Raw genomic sequence first — 25,000 nt, forward strand, 5'->3', positions numbered from 1 at the left:
TTACTAACCTCATGTTCTCATTTCATACTGTAAATTATGGACCCTTGTTTTTCCCCTTTTCCCCTTATGTTTTTCCCTTTTTCCCCTTAGATTTACGGCCCGTGCACTTGGGCCCACACGCTTGGGCCATAAATCTAAGGAGGAAAAATGTTGGCCGTAATGTACAGTACAGCCCTCGAACTCGGTTAGGGGGTATATGTATCGTCTTTCTCTTACACCTTGAAGTTAATCGTTCAAGTTGTAGCAAAAAATTTCACGCTGCAAATTTCAAAATGAGAAAGTGTACTCTTATTGAATATGATTATGTGAAGAGTTCTTTTGGTCGCTTGGTAAATTTGATGCTAATTATTACTTATTATAGTATCATGCCAGAAATATCATCAAGGAATTTGACTGGTGATTGCGGGCAGTGAGGCATGATTGTATTTCAGGTGTCAATTGTCAGGGACTGGGGCAAAGTAAAAAATTGTTGTCAGTTTTCATGTTTGAAGAAGAAGACCGTCGTGCATGCAGCCAATTCGCTTATTGATGTCAATTCGTCATATTGTATCTTTCATAATTTCGCTTCGGAATCTGTAACCACCTCTGGAAAAAAAAAATTTCGACGAGTCTCAATAAATGAGGAGACGACTACACAAGAGAGAAAGGCGCACACAGAATTGGGCTTCTCCTGTCTTCAGCACGTTGTCTGGTGACCGTCCACTTTTGGCAGGATTTTGTTATTGATCCGGCCTGTGTTTTGTCAATCCAGTCCAGTCCGATCCAATCGGATCAGATCTGATCCAATCCGATCCGATCCGATCCGGTCCGATCCTGGTTTTGCCAATGGCCGAGTATAATTTGTATGTATCCCTAATTGTAGTCTGTTTAATTTTTCGTGTATAATTTTAGAAAAATATTCTTACTAACCCGTATATCCATGTATAATTTCCTGTAGAGTGTATATGTTGCAGGTCATTTTGTTCCTTAGGTTAATTTGGAACCAAACTAAGTTATTTTGTTTCAACCTACTGTTGGTCAATTTGGGGCAAGTGAAAAACACAGGTCAAAGGTCATTGTTTTACCAAAACAGATACTGATACTATGATCCTAAACATTTATTAAAGTTAACCTTAAGCTTATTAATTAGGCCATATAAACAAAAGGTTTGAGAGCTAATGTTAGCATTTGTGTTAATTTTAAACAGTTAGGGTTGTTTCTGTATTGGTAAAACAATGACCTGTGACCTGCCCTAAACTGACCTACCTAGGTTGAAACAAAATGACCTAGTTTGGTTGCAATTTAACCCAAGGAACAAAATGACCTGCAACATAAACACAACATGTGACGAAATTACCACATAAAAATAGAGTTTCCATTTCCAATTTCCATAAGGGTATATATTGGCATACATGGGCCTGAATGGGAATGCAGGTACCGGGTATATACGGTTGGTGTGAAATTTGGCTAAAAGTGCACTATAATAATTAACAATTATTCCATGAGTGCACGTTGGATATGAGATGATGGATAGCCAACGAGGTGCGTAGCGCCAAGTTGGCTATAATCATCTCATATCCAACAAGCGTGAGTCGAATAATTGTTTTATTAAAAACGCCCCAAAAATATAGAAAACTAGACTACAATAAAAATAAAAAGGCCCAAAAATCATGCATATGCTTGCCGTGTTTGTAGATCATGGTATAATGGCTCATAACCCATGATGGCTTAGCCAATCAAAACTCTCGAATTGCATTATCCAATGATCCAGTTTTTAATAATAAGGGATATACGAAATACCTACGAAACTTCAAGGTGGCGGCCAATTCATGAACTGTATCGAACTGTAACAATCTGAGAGCTGGAAAGCTCAAAATAAATAAACATACATCTAAATACCTTGCCATGTTGATGAAGTATTTAATTTGACCAATAAATGATTTTAGGGGTACTCCATTTGGGTACTTCATGGAGTAGGGCTCCGCATTTTGTCCTCTCCCTTTAATAATAATAATAATAATATTATTATTATTATTATTATTATTATTATTATTATGGCTCTCATGATAATTGGCACAAAAAATATACGATGGAACAGTGAGGTGCATCTGATACCAGTCTGATAAAATTAATGATGATGATGATGATGATAGATGATGATGATGATGATGATGATATTAATAATATACTAATAATTGACAGTGCTTATCATCCTTTGCTTGCAGTATTGGGGAACCGAAGTACCCAAGCTGGTGCCAGAGTTGAACCCCCGCTCGTAGTGATGGGAGGCCCTATAGATAACCACTAAGCCACCCTGACACCCAGGGGTTTTAATTAAAACGTTGAGACTGAGGGCTCCCCCCCCCCCCCCACCTTCCCAGTTGACCAGTAAAAAGGTCTGGCATTAGACAGATTTAAAGGGTTAAAGAGCTACAGCTGCATTATCTGAATTGGTTGGCATCTTTCAGTTTTCAGGAGCTAAGGGAAGTGCGTGTAGCTTTTCAGTTGTATGAACATGAGGATTTGCTGGGTTTGCTTATTGGTGAACATGTCTTACTCAGAACATTGAAGGTAAGTCATGACAAAGCAAGAACTCATGTCTAGATCCAAGCAGCTCCAGCACTTTTGCATCTTGGCTATAAAAATAGGTGAAAAAAGAACTCAGGTGACTTTTGGTTGCTAGATTTTTTGGCCATTTAATGTTTCTTAAGTTGTCACATTGCAGCCCATCTTGGAGCCAAAACCTGTGCATGAGTTCTCTTGACCAGTAGATTAGCCTAGTTGTTTGAAAAAGTAATGAATGTGCTACTATAAAAACAGGATTTTTGCCGCCAGCTACTACTTAGTATTCTGTTTTGATGTCTCAATGTTTAATACAGGTGTACATAAAAAAAAAAATTGTTGCTTGTGCCATTCTTCACCAACCCTTTATTATTTCACACATTTTTTCCGTGTGCAACTTATTGGTAGTAATTTTTCTTGGCAAGTGATTGAAGCTTAGGAAAAAAGTGATTGTACCTTTTTTCCTTTTAAAGATCTGTGGCAGGACTGTTTCTCCAGTAAAGCTGAAACAACATGTAAGTGGTCAGACATTTCTTCAAAAGAATAATGTTGAAGGCCTTCACATTTCCCTATGACATGACGGTAAATAACTTTGAAACAAGGTTGATTAGCATTGGTATGGGCAGGAGAGAGGGAGGGCGTCTCTAAGAACGCCATTAGGTCAGTCCTCATGCCAGTGTGACGTCACATCCCGCTTCAGTGGCTTTCAAAATGGTGGCAAAATTTGTTGTTGCAGAGGCAGTAAAAAATGAAGAATTTTTCAGGGATAATGTGGTCAATTTTATTGAATTTAGTACAGTCTGCAGTCTGCATAATTTTGGTGTGGCCGACAATTTGCTTTGCCAGGCTTGCCAGTTCAGTAAGATGACGATTGTAAGTTAGTACAGCACACGTAAAATAATTGGACAGCCTTGTGTGGGGAAAATTTCTCACTTTAACTGTTCAGTAAACACAAAAATAACATAAGTAATAGCTGTATCCATTGAAGCACACATAAATTTGACAAAATTTTTTGGCTGCACACCTGCCCAACTTCATTGGTGCGATTTTTTAATTGAAATATAATTATATTTTGTCCTTGAAGGAATGTTAAGTCTATAGAGGTAGTCCTGTAAATTAATCTGAAATGACTGCCATTATAACATTACTGTACAGAACAGATGCTGCAAGATGCATAATGAAATGACAGTGTTCTGGGAAACAGCAAGTGATTTTATGACATACCGAGTACTAATTCACACACAGCAAGATTGTTGACACCAAATTTAAAAGCAATACCATATTTGCATTCATAATGTGTTTCTTTATATCATTCTCAGACAGTTAAAAAAACTGTAAGTATAAACAGTAATTATATTATGGTCACTTTTCTTTTAACTTTTTTTTTTTACTTTCTACTCCTAATAATTTGGTGTATATAATTATTATTATCAACACCAAATTTGAAAATCAAATACAGTTATTTTCCAAAAGTACACTACTGGAAAAAAGTAATTATTTTTTATGAAGACTGCACAGTACAAGCCCAACTGGCAGAGGAATTTCCCTCGCAGGATGCGACAATTGGATGTGAAGAAAACAACCACACACTCAAAATTTTAGGAAGTCCAGTAACTTAAAAGCAAAACCATAGAGATTATTTTACACAAGGGCTGTCAGAAAAAAAGATTGAAAACAGTAAAAAAATAAAAACACACAAAGAAGCATACAAAGTGATAAACTACGAAAAAACTGAAGAGAAATCAAGAAAACAGTGACCACCTCACACTCTAAGTCAACAACCAAAAAATAGGTGTAATTTAGACATCTAATTGTTCAGTGAAGAAAACCTCGTATTCTGGAGGCTATTCGTTGCTTAGTGCAGATAGAAAACATGATTGATTTATGATGACATGCTGGTCCTGGAGAGAAAATGGAGATACCGCCACTTAATCCACCACACAAATCCGACAATAACTAACAATTTAATTCATAGTTTATTAAAGAAGATAAAGAAGGTCACACTTACTATGCAGTTAGTGATCAGCAATAGCGTAATTGTCGTAAGGTTTTGTCTTTCTTGACCTCTGGTAGTGTTGACTCGATGGGGTTCCACTGAAGCGACCCAACTTTGGACCGTTGCTACGTGACAACACACTGGCATGAGGAGTGGGTCAAGAAATGTCATTGGAAAACAATACAGTTACCCACTCCTTCCTGGGTATGGCTAATGTTTGCACCTCAATTTAGACTAGGTTATTTCTGCCCCTTCCATTTTCTCCTCTTCCTCTGAGAATGTGGAGGCATGGTGGTAAAGTGGTTAGTGTGCTGGACGCCCACCCCCTAGGGTTGTTGGTTCAAGGCCCATCTCTGTCTCCATGTTGTTTCCTTATAGACAAGGAAATCTTCACACTAGCTTACAAACGGGTACTGGGGACATGCTGCTAGGGGTAACCAGTTGCGTTGTATTGGCATTCACTCCAGGGTGGAGTAGCAGTACTCTGAGAGTTACTTCCTGTTACAGGAGCTGGGATAAGGTTCCACTCTGGGTCAGCCCCTGGCAGCTCATGTGTGGCTTTGCCTTGCCTTCTGTAACTGAACTGCAGATAATACTTCCCTAAAATGTTAATTGGTTCACTAAATCTGGGTTCCCAGCCTTCATACCCATGTTTAACCTTAAATAGGGAATGGCTAATTTGCAAATGTCATGTACCTATTAAGAAAGGAAGAAAAAGCAGAATAAACAAGGAACATTGACTTTGTTCATTTGCCCTCACTAATAGCCTCCCACACAGGCACTCTTAGGGCTTCATCATGGGCTCCTCTGCTCGTGGGGGAGGAATGTGTGATGAAGCCCTAAGAGTGTCTGCATGGGAGGCTACCTCACTAGTTACTATATTGATTTTGTTATAGTGTTTTGCAACTTGCTGGGGATAATTTTTGAAATAAGGGGTATTGCATTGAATTTCCTCATTTTGTTAACAGATCAAGCATATGCCAAGAAAAGTCCCTGATCGTCTGATGCTCTATGAATTCCTGGATCTATTGCTACTGTGAGTAACAATCAAAAGATACAATTAAATGTCAAAAAGAAAACAGAGATGGGCAAAAGAATAATATGAACATTCAAAGTTTAAGGATTTATAAACACACCAAATGTGCTTCTACTTAGCCAGGGAGCAGATGTTTCCGGCACATTTATTTTGTTGCGTAGAGAAAAAGGAAAGAAGGGACTTGAAGGGTCCCTTTTTCTGCTTGTATAACAAAGGAAGTAGGGGATTTGTGCATGCAGACTAACTGCAATAGAGGTTTTGCACAGCAGCCATGTTGCATGGCAGGAACTATAGATTATTTTTCTAATGCAAAATATTTTCATTGTTCCTGCCTGCCATGCAACATGGCTGCTTTGCAAAACCTCTATTCTGCTAGTAATACTCTGTCATGTGACTAATATACATAGCTGGATGTTTAAGATTAAGGAGAAAAGCCACTATTATTTCTAACACAATCATTGAGCAGATGCCCTGAAGCATTACCCCCAGCCCATGGACAAGTAAAATATTTTGGCATTCAACAGAGAAGAAGTGATTTTGAAAAAAACATTTAAGTACAAAAAACTGCCATAAAACATATCTAAACATGGTAAAAAATCCTAAAAGCTTTGTTCAAAATGACAGTGTTTTGACAATGGCTAAACGTCACCATCAAGTCTTAGGAAAAATCTTTTGAAAGAAAACAAATTTTAAGGTCTTAAGAAAGTGCCAGGTCAAATTTGATTGCTTAATGTATGAAATGCTCTTCATTAAGAGTCTGCAGCCTAATTTGAATATCCAGACTATACACTCAGGCTCCTTTTGACAGCTATTGTTCTTTTAGTATTATTTTATAGATTGTAATTTTAAAAGAACTTTGACTTGATAATGACGTTTAGCCAATGTCAAAACGTTGTTGTTTTTAACATTATTTAGTTAGTATTTGTTTGTTTTGTGTGTGTGTGTGGAATAAAAATTTAAAAAAATATTTTAAAAAAAGTTAGTATTTTTTACCATGTTTAGATGTGTTTTATTGCATTTTTTTTTATAGTTAAATGTTCAACAGAGATAAATCTTTAAGTGTCACTCATAGGAAGGTTAAAGCAGACAATTTGAGTGGTTGTAGATCTATGTTCACTTGTCAACCCTTTCATCCCTAAACCAACCCCAATTTACAGGCATTACTGAACCACGAAACAGCGAAACGAAGCTCCAAAACACCATTTATGACCCCACCATACATTGAATACTAACCGAGAAAGGTTGGATTTGAGATTAAATATCGTTTTAGGCCTAATTAGGCCTAATTAAGATTAGGATTTAGATTAAGACTGCGATTATGTGTAGTAACGCCTAAAACAACATTTTATCTTAAATCAAACCTTTGTTGGTTAGTATCAGAAACCCATAAGGGTTGAAACGTGTAACGTGTGTTCACAGCTTCAAAATATTCAGTGCGAACTGACTGGTTAAATGTTTCAGTGCTTAGTACCATATTTGGAAACCCCTCGCTCTTGTTGTTCCAAATATGGTACTTAGCAAATTGGATATTCAGAAGCTTGTTTCCCAGCACACAAGGGCCGTTACATGTTTCAACTCTGTTAGTATTCAATATATTGTGGGGACATACATGGTGTTTTGGTGCTTCATTTTGCTGTTTCGCTGTTTCGTTGTTTGGTAATGTCCCCAATTTGCAAGTACCGGGGGTAAATGTATCTGGCATTGAACAGAGTTACTTCTGCAAGTGCATGCACTCTTAAGAGGGAAAAGGCTAGGCAAATAGTAGCTGTTCTTGGAAACCACACCAACGCAAACTTCCAAACTGTGGAATTTTGGTGATGTTGGACCTACTCTACGGACAAGAAAAAAGATGAAGGACAGGTGTTAAAGTTTTGTAATGTCTTAATTTCAGGTGTGAGCGAGATTCAGATATTCCTTTGCAGCCAATGTTACAAGTTACTGGAGTTGACAAAAGCAACCTGTACAAGGCAGGTTCTCTGTTTTTGTTTTATTAAAAAGTGCATAATATGATTGTATGATTTCTCTAAGTCAGTTTCCAGTTGTCGCTGTTTTAACTTTCTGTATAGGTCCCCATTAGCTTTATCTTCTTGACTTTTTTGCGATCTACTTCTGGACATGTAATAATATTATGTTTTTCTCTTTTTTTTTCTGTTGCAGCTTTGTGATTTTCAATCAGTTCTCTCCACAGACGATCAAAAGAAGATTCGTTATCTGGATCACTTGTATGAGGTTAGTCATGTCTTGTGGATGTATTTACATCTTATTACCTAAATGCCATTTTAGGAAGGAGGGGGGGGGGGAAGGGGAGCGGTGAGTAATATAATCGGGATATCTGTCACCTTTATATTCTGTTGTGACAAATTTCAACAAACTACAGTCAACTCTCTCATAGCGACCACTTCTCGTAAGCGACCACCTCCCGTAAGCGACCACTTCGTAAACAACCGTTTTGTCTCTCAGTTAAATACTGTTCCCAGAGCTCTCTCGTAAGCAACCACCACTCAAATTTCTAAAGCGACCGCGACCACTTTTTAGGCCAGAAATTTGACATATTCTTTTGTTTTCTGTTTCTGGTAAGCGACCACCCAACATAATCATATATGATCATTAGTGAATCACTACTCAGAAGTTACAAAAGTTCAATTTTTAATGACGCTACCCCGGACTGCTGACAGATAATAACAGTTTACATTAATTGTTACAGTGATCTGTCCCAAAATGATATACTGTCAGTACAAAGTTTCATCAGAAGAATGCATAGATTGCCCAGGCGCTATTCAATGTGAAATATGCCAGTGCTTTCAATCTTTTCTTTAAGCCATGGAATAGAAATGTCATTGTCTCCGTAGAAAATGTAACTGCAGGGAATTTCCAGTCCATAACCTGCTCCTCGATTTACACGTTTTCCTGTTATAATGGTCTTTCCATTGTTTGTCCTTCGTTTCAAGAATTTGCTAACATACTGAGACATATGTAATGGTATGTGGCCGACAATTTCGTCTTCTTTTGATACGGTGTTGGGATGTTCGGCTTCAGTAAAATTTCTTGACAGCGGCCTCACTACTGCAACTGCATTTCCATCTTTTTCATTCAGTGGCTCAAGTTTCAGTCTACGTTGCTCACCAATTTCGGGAACCCATGTTGTTTCATCCTTGTAGACATGATAACCTCGTATGAATGAATGAACCGTGATGCTTGAAAAATTCTTTTTCTCCATGTTGACTTCAAACGGAGCGAATCGATGCTGAATGATAAGCAAATGACGTAGATTTTCAGTTCTGTTACAGCACGTGTTACACGTTGGTTGCGTGGTGGGTGTTCAAGATTGATTGGCATCTGCACTTTGTATCCTTAACGCGTGAGATAAAGATAAAATACTCGTGGGAATTTCCCACATTTGTACATGCACGTGTGCTCAACAGGGTTAAAGATGAGGAACTGTGTTAAATGCTCAAGTCTTACGAATTATATTTGTCTGGAGTGTGCAAAACCTGTCTGTAACAAGTCTAAAGCATGTTCATCCCCTGCTGATGAAGACAGCCTAGGCTGGAAAGCTGGTGTATCGGTGGCTTATTGCGTTTCTTGTTCTGACGTGCCGACCCCGAAGGTGGCCAAGCAAGCGAGAATCCCAGTTAAGGACAGCAAACCAGTTACAAAGAAATTCACAGCGAAGAAGCCACCAATGCCCCCACAAGCTAATGATGGTCAAAGGAAATGTCTTTCCCTAAAAGAAAAAATAAAAGTCATCCGGAAATCTAACGAGGGTAACAGCACGAGAAAGTTAGCGAAAATATTTGATTGCGGGAAAACACAGATTGTCAAAATCCTGAAGCAGAAAGCTAAGATTCTCGAATCGTGGAACTCTAATGAAGGAGCTCAATCTCAAAAGAGATTGAATGTTGAAAAGTATGGCGAAATCAATGGTTTGTTGTGGAAATGGTATACCAGAGCAAGAGAGTCAAATATCCCTGTTGATGGCCCCATGCTGGTCGAAGAAGCGCGAATCATAGCTGAGAGAATTGGAGATGACACATTTAAAGGAACAAGTGGTTGGCTAGACAAGTGGAAAAAGAGACATAACATCGGCCAAATGAACATTGCTGGGGAAGAGGGAGATGTAAGCCAAGAGACGATAGACAGCTGGAATGAAAGATTGAAAGAGCTAACTAGGGGCTACTCACCGAGGGATATATGGAATGAGGACGAAACTGGCTGTTTCTGGAAGGCGACGCCCCAGAAATCGCTCTCTCAAAAGGGGAAACGCTGTAGGGGCGGCAAGAATGCGAAGCAATAAATAACTGCTGCATTCTTTGTGAATGCAGCGGGCGACAAAGAGGCCCTTATTGTGATAGGAAGTAGCAGACGACCGCGCTGCTTCGCACGTTTGGCAAATCCATCATACCCCTGCGGTGCCCAGTACTTCAGCAACGAGAAGGCGTGGATGAGAACCGAGATAATGGTTACTATCCTTACCAGGTTGAACAACCGTCTGAAAAGAGAGGAAAGGCATATTATCCTTTTCTTAGACAATGCACCATGTCATCCACCCTCGCTGACAGACATGTTCTCCAACATTAAAGTGGCCTTTCTACCGAAGAACACCACATCGCGCACGCAGCCTCTGGATGCAGGTATAATCAAGGTGTGGAAGATCTACTACAAACGGAAGTTGCTGCGGCATATCGTTAGTCAAGTTGACGGAGAACACTGTGCCAGTGAGATAGTAAAGTCTGTGAACCTCCTAATGGCCGTGCGATGGATGGTAAATGCGTGGGACGAAGTCAAGTGCGAGGTAATCAGTAAGTGTTTCAGACATGTTGGAATGTACCCCTCAGCCATGGATTTGGATGAAGATGACGATGACCCGTTTGCCGGCGAGGAGTTACTAGACCTTGAAGCCCTGGTGCAGAAGATGTCTAAGAAAGGTATTGACGCTGCACCCTATGCTGCCTTCGACGATGATGCGGACGCCTATTACTCCTTAGATCCCGCCAACCCTGACTGGAGGGAGACCCTACGAGATGAGGTTATCACTACTCACTCAAACAGGAACAAGACGGAAATAGCAACTGATTCCGACAGTGATGATAGCAGTGACGATGCTCCCTTACCAATCCCAGCGGTGCAAACAGTTAAAGGAGCACTTGATCTCGTGCGTCAGATCGCTGAGTTTGCAGATTATCGGAGTTGCGAGGAGTTGTCCACTGCAGTCACGAAAGTGTCTGATATTCTTGTTGACATGAGGCTTAAGTCACAGAAGCAATCGAGCATTCTAGATTTTGTGGATAAGCGGTCGAATGCGACCGAGTAATGTAAATACATTATCAAGATTTCAAGTATATGCATCCCATGTTTGACGTTGTTTTCCTAGGTTTTGTTCGGTTTAAATTTCAGGTGATTTTCATTAACGTGAGACACATAATTTGACAAGTACTGTACACTCCACTCTACCTTTCCCGAAACTTGTTGCATGTGAAAAAAATCAAATAAATTAGTTTCTATTTGCCTAATTTTAGCTGATTAGGTAATTTGTTTATGTAATTAATTGATCAATCCAGTGTTACACTTATTTTGTTGATCTTTCCCGTAAGCGACCACCTCCCGTAAGCGACCACTTTGTCGTGCACCAAGGGTGGTCGCTTACGAGAGAGTTGACTGTAGTAAGCCCTGATGAAAATCCTTTAGGGAGCTTTAAGATTTTCAAAGATGTACAAATCTTAAAAGAGTATTAAATTACTGTCCCCAGTTGTTCAAAAGGTGGATAATGCTATCCATCAGTAAATCACTATCCATTGGATAGGGCAATTGGTTTTGCTATGACTTATCCAATGGATAGTGGTTTATCCAGGGGATAGCGCTATCCATCGTTTGAACAACTGGTGCCTGATGTTCAAATATTTTAAAGCTCCTTTCAAGCTTTGTGGAGATCAATCTCTCCTAGATCCACCCTATCTACATTCTTTATTTCCCCTCTCCCCAGTCCCCTTCCATTTTCCCTCCCTCTCCTTCCCCTTTTAACGCCTGCCATGCGGGCTATTTCAGGGCATTTAAGGCAACTGAAGATATTGGAAGATCTTTGTCTTCAAGGATCTTTTTCTAGTCTTTGATGTCAAAGGTCCGTTGAGGTCTTTTATTACTAAGGACAAACATCTAGTAGTTATTCTCCTGGGCCCGGTTGTTCAAAAGCCGATTAACCTAATCCAGGATTAGCGTAAACTTTTGTTTCATGTTTGCAACTTTTTGTTGAAAGCTTCTTTGCTTATTTTTGTTTTACAAGATTGACTTCTTCTAATGTAAAGTTTTGCTGAATATCAGCGTTGAACAGCATTTGGGAGTAGAGAAATAAACTCCTTGGTTAATTTTTAATCTGGGATAAGCGTTAATCAGCTTTTGAACAACCGGGCCCTGAACCTACCTGATCTGTCAAATAATTAATGTAGAATTTCCATCCAATCCTCAGCAGATATCTGTTAAAGTGGTTCAAAAGGGTTTTCAGCTTAGTGTGCGTGAGTAAGACACGCGCAATCCCAAAGCTTCTTGCGTCAGCTCCTGATTCAAAATGGCTCACTGGAAATAAGCAAATACTGCTGATTTCGTTCACCTTTCTTCTAATTCTCATGTAGATGGACTATAAACATACATCTCCAATAAACGAAAACTACGAAAATTTTACACAAACAGTTTAATGATCACTTTAGGCCTGTAGCTCTACTCCCGCACAGACTCGAATGAGTGGGTGATACATGCCTAAATGCTGATCCTGTCACCCCCTCATTTTTCCTGATTTGCAACTTCAGTGGTTTATATCTCGGTTTCTGGACTCCAGGGTCCGAAATTGTGACCAGCTGGTCGCCAATGCGAATTTTCAGGCTGGTCGCATTTTAACGGACATCCAAACACAGAGAAGCGAGGTGACAAACGAGACTGAAGGCCAAGTTTCTTGACCGATTTGAGGTGTTTGGACATTCGATGAAACACTCTTTCAAGTGTTTGATATTGCTTCTCAAAGGAATCAGAATTTTAAGGCATATTAATTTTGGGATTAAAGTTGGCAACATTTTATGCTAATCAAGACCACATATCCAAAGTTCCTTCACAGTGGTGATTTCTTTTGTTTTTGGCTTATGAATTATCAATAAGTTTGAGAAGTGACGTTGCCGCATTTTTGCAACAAAGGGTGCCAGACAAGGAGTTTTTTGAAATCCTTAATTTTTTGGCTGCCAGACATTAAACAGTGTACATTCATTATACACAAACGTACAAAGCACCTTCATATTAACTGTAGAATTCTTCAAAACTCTATTTCTTGTTTGCAATATTGGTTTTCTGTTAATTGAAATAAGTATTAAAATAACATTACAATACCAGCGGGTGCCTACTGTTTAAGGTTACTGCTAACCTTTTGGGGTGCCTTCCAGGAAATCTTTTGTTAGCATGTTATTTTCGGTAAAACTCCAGCAAACTATATATCACCGAAAAGGTAATGAAATGAAGAATCCGAATATGTGAACATTTTTGTTTATTATGGCTTTCTTTAGCGCGTGCGTTCTCTAACATTTAACATGACGTAAGACACATGTCAACATTTGTTGGCCAACAAAATAATGTTGAACTGTGTGTTGCTGGATTAAAATATCAACTGAAGATACTTTTACACTTTGTTTTCAGCAAGGGCATGTCAGAACAAATTCTAGCCATCACAATGAATACCAGTCATGGCGCCTGCTTCACAAGGATTATTATGTGGACAGTCACCCGAGGATAGATTTGGTAAGAAATATTACTTCAAGTACCAAATTATACACAGTCTAGCCATTCTTGTCACTGTTATTAATAACAGCATAACAACAATATTAGTGCACACAATAGGGCAGGTGCGGCTTTCTTAGGTTCTGTGTTGCATTCAGGGATTCCCTAATTAAATCCTTAATAGCTTCAATGTAAATCTGAGGATAAATGGTGCACACACCCATGAGAGAAGGTTGTTTGCATGGACTATTCATCATCAATGATAATGCAATTCCAATTTGAGACACACAACTTCATAGAGCCTGCAGACCAGTGCTACATGTTGTCTATATTAAAAAACACGAGATAAGCAAGCTACAATTATAATAATTGTGCAATATTTGTACAATAAATGTAGCTCCCAAGGAGATCTAGTAAAGGAATTAAAAGTAAAGTCACTTTTAAATAGCGTCAGTTGTTCCTTCACCTGCGAAGCTGATATCAGTGGAGGCTGACGTGCCCTTTACCCCACTCTCTCTGTCAGTGCTCCATTATTTTTATGGGTAATTTAAAGCTTAGATAGCTACATGAATCAGAGGAAAGTCAAAACACCTTGAAGTCACCAAGGATCGAACTGGGGACCTCTTGCTCTAAAAGCAGCGCACTAACTGACTGAGCTATGCCCTCTCCACAGGAAAAAATAACAGATTCCCATTTTTGGCTATTTTAGGGTATTTAAAGAATGCCAACAAAAATCCCAAATTTGGAAGAGTGAGACAAGTCCCAATCAGGGAATTTGGTTGGGAATTCCGTCGTTGGGACTTGTCTCACTTTGCCAAATTTGGGATTTTTACTGGTATTCTTCAAAATACCCTAAAATATCCAAAAATGGGAATCTGTTAATTTTTCCTGTGCTCCCAAAATTTTTTGAACTCAATGTGTGGAGCAATTCTGGCCAGTGTTGTGGTTTGAATTCTTCCTGGGACTCTGATTTTTCGGATGCCCTTTTGCCTATTGACAAGCAACTAGCTTATTTTCTGGGTTTACTTTCCTCATATCTGAGTAGTCTTAGCTTTAATGAAATATCCATAAAATAGAGTACTGGCAAAGGGAGGTGGTAAAGTGCGCACAAAAATCTTTTGTTGATACCACAGGTCTTGAAAGCTGATGTCAGTCTGTGTTTAACAAAGTCACTGTACTTTACTGTTTAATTATCTTAAAGAGAAGAAAGGATCATTCTTGTAGTTTTTGATAGTTTGATTTACTGGACATATTTATACAAAAAAACTGGGAGATGAGTACATGTCACAAGTTTAGAGAGGTTCCTAGTGGCCTTTTGTCATTCTTAGTTTTCATGGTTGTCAAAAGTAGCTGGCTGCAGGCAAAATCACCATCTTCTTTGTTGTCTTGGCCTGATAAAGCAATAATTCTACTGCATTGTTGGTTATTAAAGATGTTACATTTTCTTTCACTTTTCCAAAGCAACCATCTACACTATATGTCAAACCCCTCTTTACAAACCTGTGGTTTGTCAGAACTTTCTAACCAATGCATAATGTTTGAAATGCCAGGTTAGTAGACATCAGCAGAGGTCCTTGGAACTAAACGATCACCTGGACCATTCTAATAAAAAGGTATAAAATGATTTTGAACTCATTAACCCTTTCACACCAAAACCGGCCTAAACTGGCCAGACTTACACGTAGTATTTTACTGTGTCTAACACCAGATAGTTTTACTTGTCAATGGGGAACCCCCTGGAGTCAATGGATTTCTAATTATTATTCATATTGCTTTTAGCCTACTGTTACTAGAAAGCTCCCATTCTGATCATGCTAATGAGTTTAGAAACACAATGAAAAAAAGCTATGTGTAACATATTTCTTAATTTGCATATTCATAAAACAAGACTTAAGAACATGATAATAAAAAAGTTCACTTAATCACACAATATTTTACAATACATACTTTAACACAAAGGACCCTTCTTTTGAAGAAGTAATTTCGAATACCAGTACTTGTTCTTTGGGTTTCATCATAACCCTAACCACAAAAGCTTAACCCTAACCAGTCTATTTGAACAGGGTTTGATAGGGCTGGCGCAAATAGTTTCAGTATTGAAATTTTAATGTATATGTTGTTGTTCAATTTTATCCCCTGGTTTAAATATTATTATTTTTTTAACCAGTTTAAACTTTTTGAACCACACAATTTCTTTTTCAAACCAACTTAATTTTTTTTATGACACCACCCATTTCAACATAGCTGGACATCTTTCTGTAATTAAGTAGAACTCTTTATAAATGGAGTATGTATAAAATAAACTATAGAGAAATCATTTAAAGATTATTATTGTGGATTGTTGTCTCTGGTGCTACCAAAGACCATCAAATTTTAGTGATTATAAGGGTCAAAATTAATGCTCAGCTTAGTGATTTGGATTGAGCACTTATTTTGAATGCGGCCATATTGGTGCCACGTTGGCCACATGGTTAGCTTTCGTGTAAGGTTAGGGACACAGACTGCATTTTAGGAATTAGTAAGGTTCTTTAAGGGTGGTTTTTGCATATCAGGAGGGAAAAAGTTTTGGATTAGGCGAATTCAAACAGCTCTGGAAGTGAATGAACAGTTTGAAAAAAAGGACTCAGTCATTCCAAATTGATCAACAAACTCAGACTTGTGCATCACAAAACAATATTCACATTGATTACATCATAGAGTCAAGTCAGTGCATTCAGAGAGTCTTTAAGTTCTATTTCAAAAGTGACTTTTTTGGGTTTCATCAGTGTTCCAAACATGAGACAACATTAATTTTGAAAAGGGCCAAGTGGTTTCACTGGTTCAGAGTGTTTAGAAACATGCACTGTCTTATTTGAAACAGTTAGGTTAGCATTCCAGGTGGTGTGCGACAACTGCAGGATAGAGGCAATGGGGAAGATCAGGGAGGGGTAGGAAAAGTAGTACGGAAGAAACATTTGACAATTTAACATAGACATTTGATAAAAATAAACCAGTTAAAAAAATTTAAACTGGTTCAAAATTTTTGAACTGGTTTAAAAAAATTAAACCAGGGGATAAAATTAAACTACAACGTACGTATAACATTATTTGAAGTGTGGGTTATAGATGAAAGAGAGAAGTAATCCTTGCACTTATTAATAAAGAAATTATTGTCTCTTACAGCCACCTGAAAAATTCAGGAATCTTCAATGGTATTTAAACCAGTGACCTCTGTGATGCTGGTGCATTGCTCTACCAATGGAGCTATGAAGCCACTCAGTTGGGACCAGGTCATTTTGTTGGGCTCATGTGTTCCTGTGAAAGGACTTAAAAGTGCAAACGTCACCTCTCTCGTTCATCCATAACCCGCACTTCAAATATTTATTCATTTATTTCATTGAGTCCTTTCATGTGAACACATGAGCCTAACAAACAGACCTGCTCTCCTTTCATGAGCCTTTCACTCTCACTAATCTTGTAATCTCTACTTCCGTTATCACATTGATCTGTCACTCGTAATTATCAAATTATCAAATCAAATCCCCAGGTGATGCATGCAAGATGTGGTTACACTGGCTCTTCCAAAATGACCCCATTTATTGACTTGAACGCTGTTAGTGGAAATTTGAAGTCATTGTCCAGTAATCATCCTGTACAGTTTGTGAGTAACAACTTTGGACATGCTTTTGTTTGCATTAATATTTATGTACTGATCGACAGGTTCCATTGTACATAGACCAACTGCAGCCTGAGAAAGTATCTCTAAATAATAATACAAATAATAGTAACAATATAACAGTGACAGGGCTGTCAACTCCGCCGGATAACCAAGGAGACTCCAAATTTTGGATCTTATCTCCCGGTCTCAAGATTATGGTCTGAAATCTCCCAATGAAATGTTGCAATGCCAATGACATCTTTTTCGCATGCTTTTTGACTTTTTGCCTTTTGTCTCTGTATGCTTGTGTCAAATCGTGGAGATTGCAGATGTCTATTGATTTTACTTTGCTTCAGAGGGAGTTTTTAGGACTTTTAACTTTTGGTTTCCAGCTTGTAAAGACAAATGTAACTGAAAAAAATGTAAATATTCCCAATTTAAATATCATATGGCGAACAGAGTCAGCGAGTACTTTTTTACATAAAAGACGTAATATGATGTCACCAGAAATGACGACACAGGTGCTATGAATGCTTAATTGAAGTAAGAAATTTGGTTTTATTAGACAAGCTGTAGAAAGTAATTTAACCACTATGAGAATGATTTGTGAGCTCAGAACGTTGCAAGTGCTAACTGTTCCACAGAGCGGTCTTGTGACCTTAGAGTCCATGTATGATTTGATCCACCATGCATTGAAATTATACTATAAACTGACAAAGGTTGAATTTTGAGATGAAATAACCTTCTTGGCCTGATTTTGCCTAAGTTTTCCTAAAGATTAGCTTTTGTGAATGGTTTGAGTTATTTCAGTTGTGATAAATCTCAAAATCCAACCTTTGTCAGTTACTATTCAATGAAGTAGCTACGCTTGTCTTGATACAGATCTCACTGGTTTTATGATGTAAATTGTGTTGTTGTAATTCTAATTAGTCGACATAAGCATTAGAGAAGCAGAAAGGTTTGTATCAAAACAGGGTCACCGGCAGCCCCGCTTCCATAATTTCTTATGCCATGTAACTTAGCTACAACTGTAAAACGGTCAGCTCACAAGATATAATATCTACAGTAGTTTCTAGTTCAACTAAAGTTTCCAAGCATAGTTATAAAGTAAATTCGAACAGTGTCAGAGTATCTAAGTAAGACAACACAGAAGCATTGCTCCTTGGACTAACATTGAAAAACACACCCAAATGTTAGTTTCTAAACAAACTGTGGTGTTGTGTCGGTGGGTGTGTGAAACATAGGATTTTATTAGTGTCAACAGATTTGATAAAAGTGAATTGACCATTTAGCGTGTATGAAAAGCTGACATTTGTTTTAAATGTTAGTCCCATTGGTCCTTTGACTCTCGATCAATACGTCAGCTTTCCAACCTCGCTACGTTGGTCATGTCACTTTTATCAAATCTGTTGATACATAGAGGATATTACATGGCCGCACGGAGATACGAAATGTCTCTTCGAGTGAGAAACGAAGGAGTGAAATGTTTTCAACACGCGAAGAGAAATTTCTTATCTCCAGGCGGGCATGTAATATTCTATTAATTTTATTATACAAACACCAATGAAATACTAAATCATTTCATGAAAGGCATCAAAAGGTGCAATTTTATAAATTATATATGTAACCACGTAGCAACAGTGATCTTTTCACATGTGAAGATATCATGTTTTCGCACGAAAGCTCACTTGATATTTCACTGTTGTTTATATAATAATGTTAAATTCTTGTGCATCGTATGAGGAGTTTAGTACCTTATACCAAAAATTATGAGTTTTTCCCTATCATGATTGTACAATGACTCAGTATCATTTTTTCACTATTCAGGAACTGAAGTATCAAGGAAAGACGGAATTCCCACAAAGTAATGTAGTTTGTATTTTGCAATACTCATTGTAATTATTATTGTAATATTAGCTAATATACATGAAAAAATTACTCAATTCTGATTGGCTGAGAGCAGTGCAGTTCAAGTGTAACACAGTGCAAATTACACATTGAAATTCTGGATTATGATTGGCTAATAAACAATAAGGTCTGGTCAGAACCAATGAAATCTTTTGTTTGCCCTGGATGGCGCAATTTTTCCCTGATTGCGTGATACGCGTGCGTTTCTTCTGCTTAACCATCTCGAATTTTTTCATGTATATGATTAATAAGTAATCACACGATTTTTCTCGTGAAATTTGGAATAAATGAGCACTTGTAATTTTTTTCCAAGACTACAAATTTGCACTCGCCCTACGAGCTCGTGCAATTTGGGTCGTCTTTGAAAAAATCTACTCGAGCTTATTTATTCCAAATTGCACTCGAAATCATGTGATACTAGCATCCAAACGCACGGGACAGCCACAATGCATTCAGTCGCATCGTCCTAGAGTGGAACCATTGTGTTAACAATTGTTTTGAAGTATTTCCTTTTGCATGAACAGCACATTGATTTTTTTTCTTAACAGTTCATTGATGATTTAATTTGTAGAAGTCACTATGACCTGTAACCTTAACCATTACCTTACTGTTGGAAAATAGATAGCAAAGGTTAAGACTTACAGGGACACTTTGTGTTGGATGTCAAAATTGGGCGTGCATCTAATGGGCCATTTCCGAGTTCATGTCAGCCTCCTCTTCAAAGCGAGTCTAAGTGTGAAGTTTTTGTGATTGCAATTAGTTCTACTTAACATATGAATGAAAACTAATATTTTTATAAGAAAATTTCGCACTTAGACTCTCTTTTAAGAGGAGGCAGACATGAACTCGGAAATGACCTATTACTTGCATTTCTGGACATAAATGGGGAGCGGAGTAGAATGCTTGAAGTATACAGGAGCCACATTCAAGCCTATCTTTAGGAATTTGGATCATTGGGAGTTTTACGCCATTTTGGATTGTAGCATGTTAATAAGTGGCAAAGTAATCCCCATTAATTGTTCAGTTTTCGGCTCAGATGTAGAGGCAAAAGACAAGCTACCTTGCCAAAATTCAATGACTCGCAAACAATGATAAATAGTCATCTCGCCACCGAGGCTCATTTCGCCACCAGTGATGAATGTTACAGAGATGAAACATAGATTTCAACATCGAGGAAAATTGACGCCTCTACTTCAGTCTTTTAAAACAATTTTCTTTTCTAATCCAGTAAACTTAGCTCTTTTAAAAGTGATTTAGGGTTCCTTCAATCATTGGGGCAGTGGCGAGGTGACTTCCTATAGTGGCGATCTCAGTGATGATTTTTTTTGTGTTGCATTTAATAATTGAAACGAGTGTGCTATACGCAAAGTAGAATCTGTGTTTGGCTTGTTATCCTCGGAATTTGCCCACCGCTTAGTATAAACTGCGAGTAACATTTTCTTTAAAAGGTGAAAAGACTGATGAGCAACGAGACGAGCAAGACAGAGAAGAATCGGCGAAAATAAAAAGATCAAGCACGTGCACATCTGCGGGCTCTCATAAGTTTTACAGAGAATTTGATGGGACCACTTCTGCTAAATTATCTCGAACTTCAAGAACGGGACGCCAAGGAATTCTTGTTACACCACGGGTAATGATTTAATGCAGACTTAAAGTGCGTTTGATTGACCGTATTCGGGAAGTGTGGCCGGCAGTGGTTAGGGCGCTTGCCTTGAGATCCGGAGATCCCGGGTTCAAGACCCGCTCTGACACTCGCTGAATTTGTTCCTGGTAGTCCCTGGGTTAACTTCCCAGCTGCACTTGTAAATAGCCTTGGAACTGGTTTTTGATCCTGAAAAGCTCCTATGGTGGGCGGTCAATTATGTATTGTATTGAATAGGAATACATGGAATGTATTGAACGGTGGCCAATTTACATTATCAACTCCATAGATAAAACCAAATTTTTGTGTACTACTTCCCCACCGACGCAGCACCACAGTTTCTTTAGAAGCTACCCCCTTCATTCATTTGTAGTTACAAATGCTTCGTTTTTACGGAGATTCACATTAAAATTGTCAAACACCTGCTAAAATGCGATTTTAAGCATATCTATATTATCCTTGATACTTCAAAACGCCTGACAGATCGTTTCAAGTCATCACTCCTCGTATTTTTATTCCGGAATAGGGCCAATGGGCCGCACCCAATGACTAGGACGGGCAAGCGCGCATTTCCATGGTAATGGCTACCCATGCGTTTAAAAAGCCTGACACTAGAGCGGCAAACGTAAACGCCGACGCCGACCGCGACTCAAGCGCAAGGAGACGTATCTAAGTAGGATGCCATGTGTGGTTGTCTCTGTTTTTGTTTTACTGAAGCTCGTGTCTGCGTTTGCCTTGCGTTTGGTCCCGTTCACAAAGAAAAATCCGTAAAACAAGAGCGTGCACGATGCTTTCGCAAGTGAAAATTTCCTTATTTTTTTCTTGTGTCCACATTCACTTTTTCACAACACTTCCCTTTCTGGTGTGAACTGGAAAGACTTGCTTGCTTTGTTTCTTCTTTAACTAACCTACACTTGTTTGGTTTCATGATTAACTTAGGACTTGTACAATTCACATGTGATGTCACAGAACCTGCAGTGGGATATTGAGACACAGGTATGCTGACTTGCAACCTTAGTAATGTACAGGGTTCGAATCCCGCTCAAGTCCAAATTTTGTCACGTTTGCTGTGATCTGATTAAAGTGCTTGTCTAACTTTGATGATCGACCTTTCCGTCCTCCATTTCACGTCGGTAAACACAGCAACGGGGATGCACATTTTACATGATCATTTTTTTCTTGACTCTGTTTTGCGACGGGAATCCAAGGTAGGATCATGGTCTAAGGGCGCTTTCCATTTAACAGAACTGGCCGACCAGACCGGGCATTTGGAAGGAATAACTCTATAACACATTGAAATTAACACACTTCGAGGATCATATATACTCCTCCATAAGAATACGAGGGAATATCATGCAAGTGTTCCTTCAAATGGTTGCATTTTCTTTGCAAAGTGATGGGTCTGGCCGGCCAGTTCTGACAAAAGGAAAGCGCCTTTAGACTCCCTGTTGTGTTTCTCTAAAAGGGAACCTCCACCCCAACTCCAAAGAAAAGAACGCTTACAATCGAATTTGATTGAAGATTTCCTGGCTGCTGCTATCTTAAATAACTGTGATGTGTTAAGGTCGCCATATTGTTATTCCATAAAAGCTCTTTGTGTCAGAACAAAAGGGCAACCGTAACATGTCACAATAGGGAACTTAAGCAATGGCGACGGCAACGAGAACGTCGCTGTAATCACTTCGTTACTATTTCAACTTTTTTAATATGACAATGGTTTAGTAGTTCCTCAAGAATGACATTGGTCGGAACGGCGCTTAATTTAGGGGAGGAAATGAAGATTTATGCTCAAGTGCTGACGTTCTTCATAAAACCTCAAATTTGGCTATCGTATTTCACGTTGTTGTTTTACAGACGACGGCAACGAAATGAACAAAAGTGAAAAACGCACGGGCAGGGCGTGCAAAGCTATTGTTTTTACCCACTAAGGCCCCGCCACACATGTGGGCACATATCCGGATATTTTTTTCTTTCCGGATTCAAAAGTATTTCTATCCACACGTAGCGTATTCAAATCGAATTTGCCCGGTCCACACTTAACCGAAATGCATCCGGATTCACTCTAGTACTCAGGACTCCTCAAGGAAACAGAGGCAACAGAGCATGCGCCATGAAGCCCTCGACAGCAATCTTGAGAATGGATTTCACAATAAGAAACTGGGCTCGATCTTGTTACGTCATCCGGGTTCATATCGGATTCAAAAGTATCCACTCTGCAGAGCGTATTCAAGAAGTTCCGGATTCGCCAGCCAATTCGCCGGATACGTGTGGACAGAAGGCGTATCCGGAAAGAAAATGTTGCGTTACATGAGGACGGGGCCTAAATGTGCAAATTTGTCACGTTCTTGTTGCCGTCGCCGTTGTCGCTGATTAAGCTCCCTAATTATTCAAGATGACGTCGTCCGGGAAATTTAAAAGCGAAAATAAGCGATTCTACGATTCATTTTTTCCGATACAAACTAGCTAAAAAAAATAATCAAATTTCACTTTAAACATTTTCTTCGGTTTCAAGTTATTCTTCCTTTAGTGAAGGCTCATCGAAGAAGAAGAAGAAGAACAGTGAGTTAGAAGGGGGTCGCAGCGAGGCGGAGATATTTCCTGCATTGAAAGCATTAGCGAAAATCTGGCCTGGGTTGCTTGAAGCATGGCTTGCGCTAACCAGTGTTAAATACCATGGAAACCTACAGGTTTTGATACCTCTTAACCAACGGTTTAGCCCCAACCAGTCTTTCAACAACCGGCCCCTGCTTGCAAAAAGATATCGCAAAGATCTCAAGGACAAAATGCGCCTCAACAAGAATCACAAATGTAAGCCTGCGTAGCTGGCGGGGGCCATAAGGAGTCAAATCAAAGATAACGGCTATGGCAGCGGGTCAATAGCCCATGATGCGAAGCCGAATGGGCTATTGACCCATGGCCCTTGAGGGCGAAGGGTCTAATTGTTTTAGTATCACCCAACTAGTCGGACAGAAAAGGCAATAATAAAGTTAGCAAATGCAAGTTGAAGAAATATTTATTTGGGAATAAAAGGAAAGAAAACGTCACGCTTTTCGCTATTACTGATGGTCCTCTAGTAGCGTAGCCAATCAAAATGCAGGATTTGCATTAGTCCACTAGTTGGGTGATACTAATTTGAATTAGTATCACCCAACTAGTGGACTAATGCAAATCCTGCATTTTCATTTGCTACGCTGCCAGAGGACCATCAGTAATAGTCCTCGAGTAGTGAAAAGCGTGACGCGTGACCCGTAGCCCTTGCTTAAACTCCCTAATAACGAGCGGCGAAGCCGCGCGGAGAATAGGGAGGGGCGTTCCCCTCGGCTTTCCCGCGCAGCTCGCTATTTGCCTCTCGCGCCAACATATTCCCGCCAACTACGCAGGCTACACAAATATCGTAAAAATAGCAAAGTTAACGGTCAGCGCATGCGTAAATGTTCTGATGCACCGAAGCTTCCAATAGTTGGAAACTAGAATTACAGTCGAACCTCGATTATCCGGACTCGTTAGGACTAGACGAAATAGTCCGGATAATCGAGGGTCCGGATAATCGAGAATATGAATATTAACGAGGAACAAAAACTGATTAAATTAAGAAAGCGACATTTAATCGTGAAGCAAAACAGTTGCAAATCGTTTCGAAAACAATGTGGTCTACACCTTTACTGTCCGTTGTGAATACCTGTACACGTGTCGGCAAACGTCATGATATTTTCCTTGCTCTTGCGGATATCAGATATCTGCGGTTTACTAACGCCATATTCAGTTGACGAATTGGTTTCTTTTTCTTCTTTCTCTAATCGCAAAACTATAGCCTGTTTATCTTTTATCGAAAGAACAGATCGCTTACACTTCAAAGACATGATGATCGTGAATAAACATTCGTGACGTAGTGTAGCTTGTTCGCCGAACGAGCCAATAGAGCGTGAAATTTCACTTAGCAACAAAGCAACTCTAAGCCAATCAGAACTCATTCGAAAGTTCTTCATTAGTTACGACGTGTGCGCGCTGCTTTATTTTGCTTTTTGAAAGCGAAACAAACTCGCCTTTACTTAACTTTTCAACGCTGTAGTTTTAAAAAGAAAATGGCTACGCATCTTGATCATGACTAATAAATATTCATGACAAAATTGGGACCACAGAAAAAGTCCGGATAATCGAGGTTCGACTGTAACCCTTTTAAGGTTGAGGATTTAATCCGTCACTCACGCATGATCATGTTATTTTTTCACAGTCTCAAAGACTGAAACAGCGAACCGAAAAGCGAATGAAAGAAAAGTATTCATATTTCTACGGGAAACTTCAACGTTTCCAAGATCCTCTAGAAATCGACTCTGAAAAGGAAGGCTCAGTTGAGGTATGTGTCACGTGTTAGTACTTCCTTTCCTGCGCAAAAAAGAGAAACGTAAAGATTTTCTAGCGTTCTTTTCTCTTACCATTCAGAACTTTTATTCAAAGCATTTCTTCGCGGCGGTGTGCTCGCTTGTTGTACAA

The 25,000-nt window shown here is 39.0% G+C and overlaps 1 protein-coding gene across 1 annotated transcript in view; it reads left to right on the top strand.

Annotated features, from left to right (window-relative positions):
* LOC137969718 (uncharacterized) overlaps window positions 1-25,000 on the top strand; it is a 30,129-nt gene that overhangs the window by 4,133 nt on the left and 996 nt on the right. The window contains exons 5-16 of the mRNA XM_068816056.1: window positions 2,448-2,550; window positions 3,015-3,056; window positions 5,506-5,573; window positions 7,465-7,540; window positions 7,731-7,802; window positions 13,242-13,343; window positions 14,873-14,935; window positions 16,849-16,962; window positions 18,787-18,823; window positions 20,316-20,497; window positions 21,449-21,505; window positions 24,741-24,863. Coding sequence (XP_068672157.1) covers window positions 2,448-2,550; window positions 3,015-3,056; window positions 5,506-5,573; window positions 7,465-7,540; window positions 7,731-7,802; window positions 13,242-13,343; window positions 14,873-14,935; window positions 16,849-16,962; window positions 18,787-18,823; window positions 20,316-20,497; window positions 21,449-21,505; window positions 24,741-24,863 — 1,039 coding nt within the window. The remainder of the gene's footprint in view (window positions 1-2,447; window positions 2,551-3,014; window positions 3,057-5,505; window positions 5,574-7,464; window positions 7,541-7,730; window positions 7,803-13,241; window positions 13,344-14,872; window positions 14,936-16,848; window positions 16,963-18,786; window positions 18,824-20,315; window positions 20,498-21,448; window positions 21,506-24,740; window positions 24,864-25,000) is intronic.

The sequence above is a fragment of the Montipora foliosa genome, chromosome 9 (assembly GCF_036669935.1).
Source record: "Montipora foliosa isolate CH-2021 chromosome 9, ASM3666993v2, whole genome shotgun sequence".
In the NCBI taxonomy this organism is placed as follows: Eukaryota; Metazoa; Cnidaria; class Anthozoa; order Scleractinia; family Acroporidae; genus Montipora; species Montipora foliosa.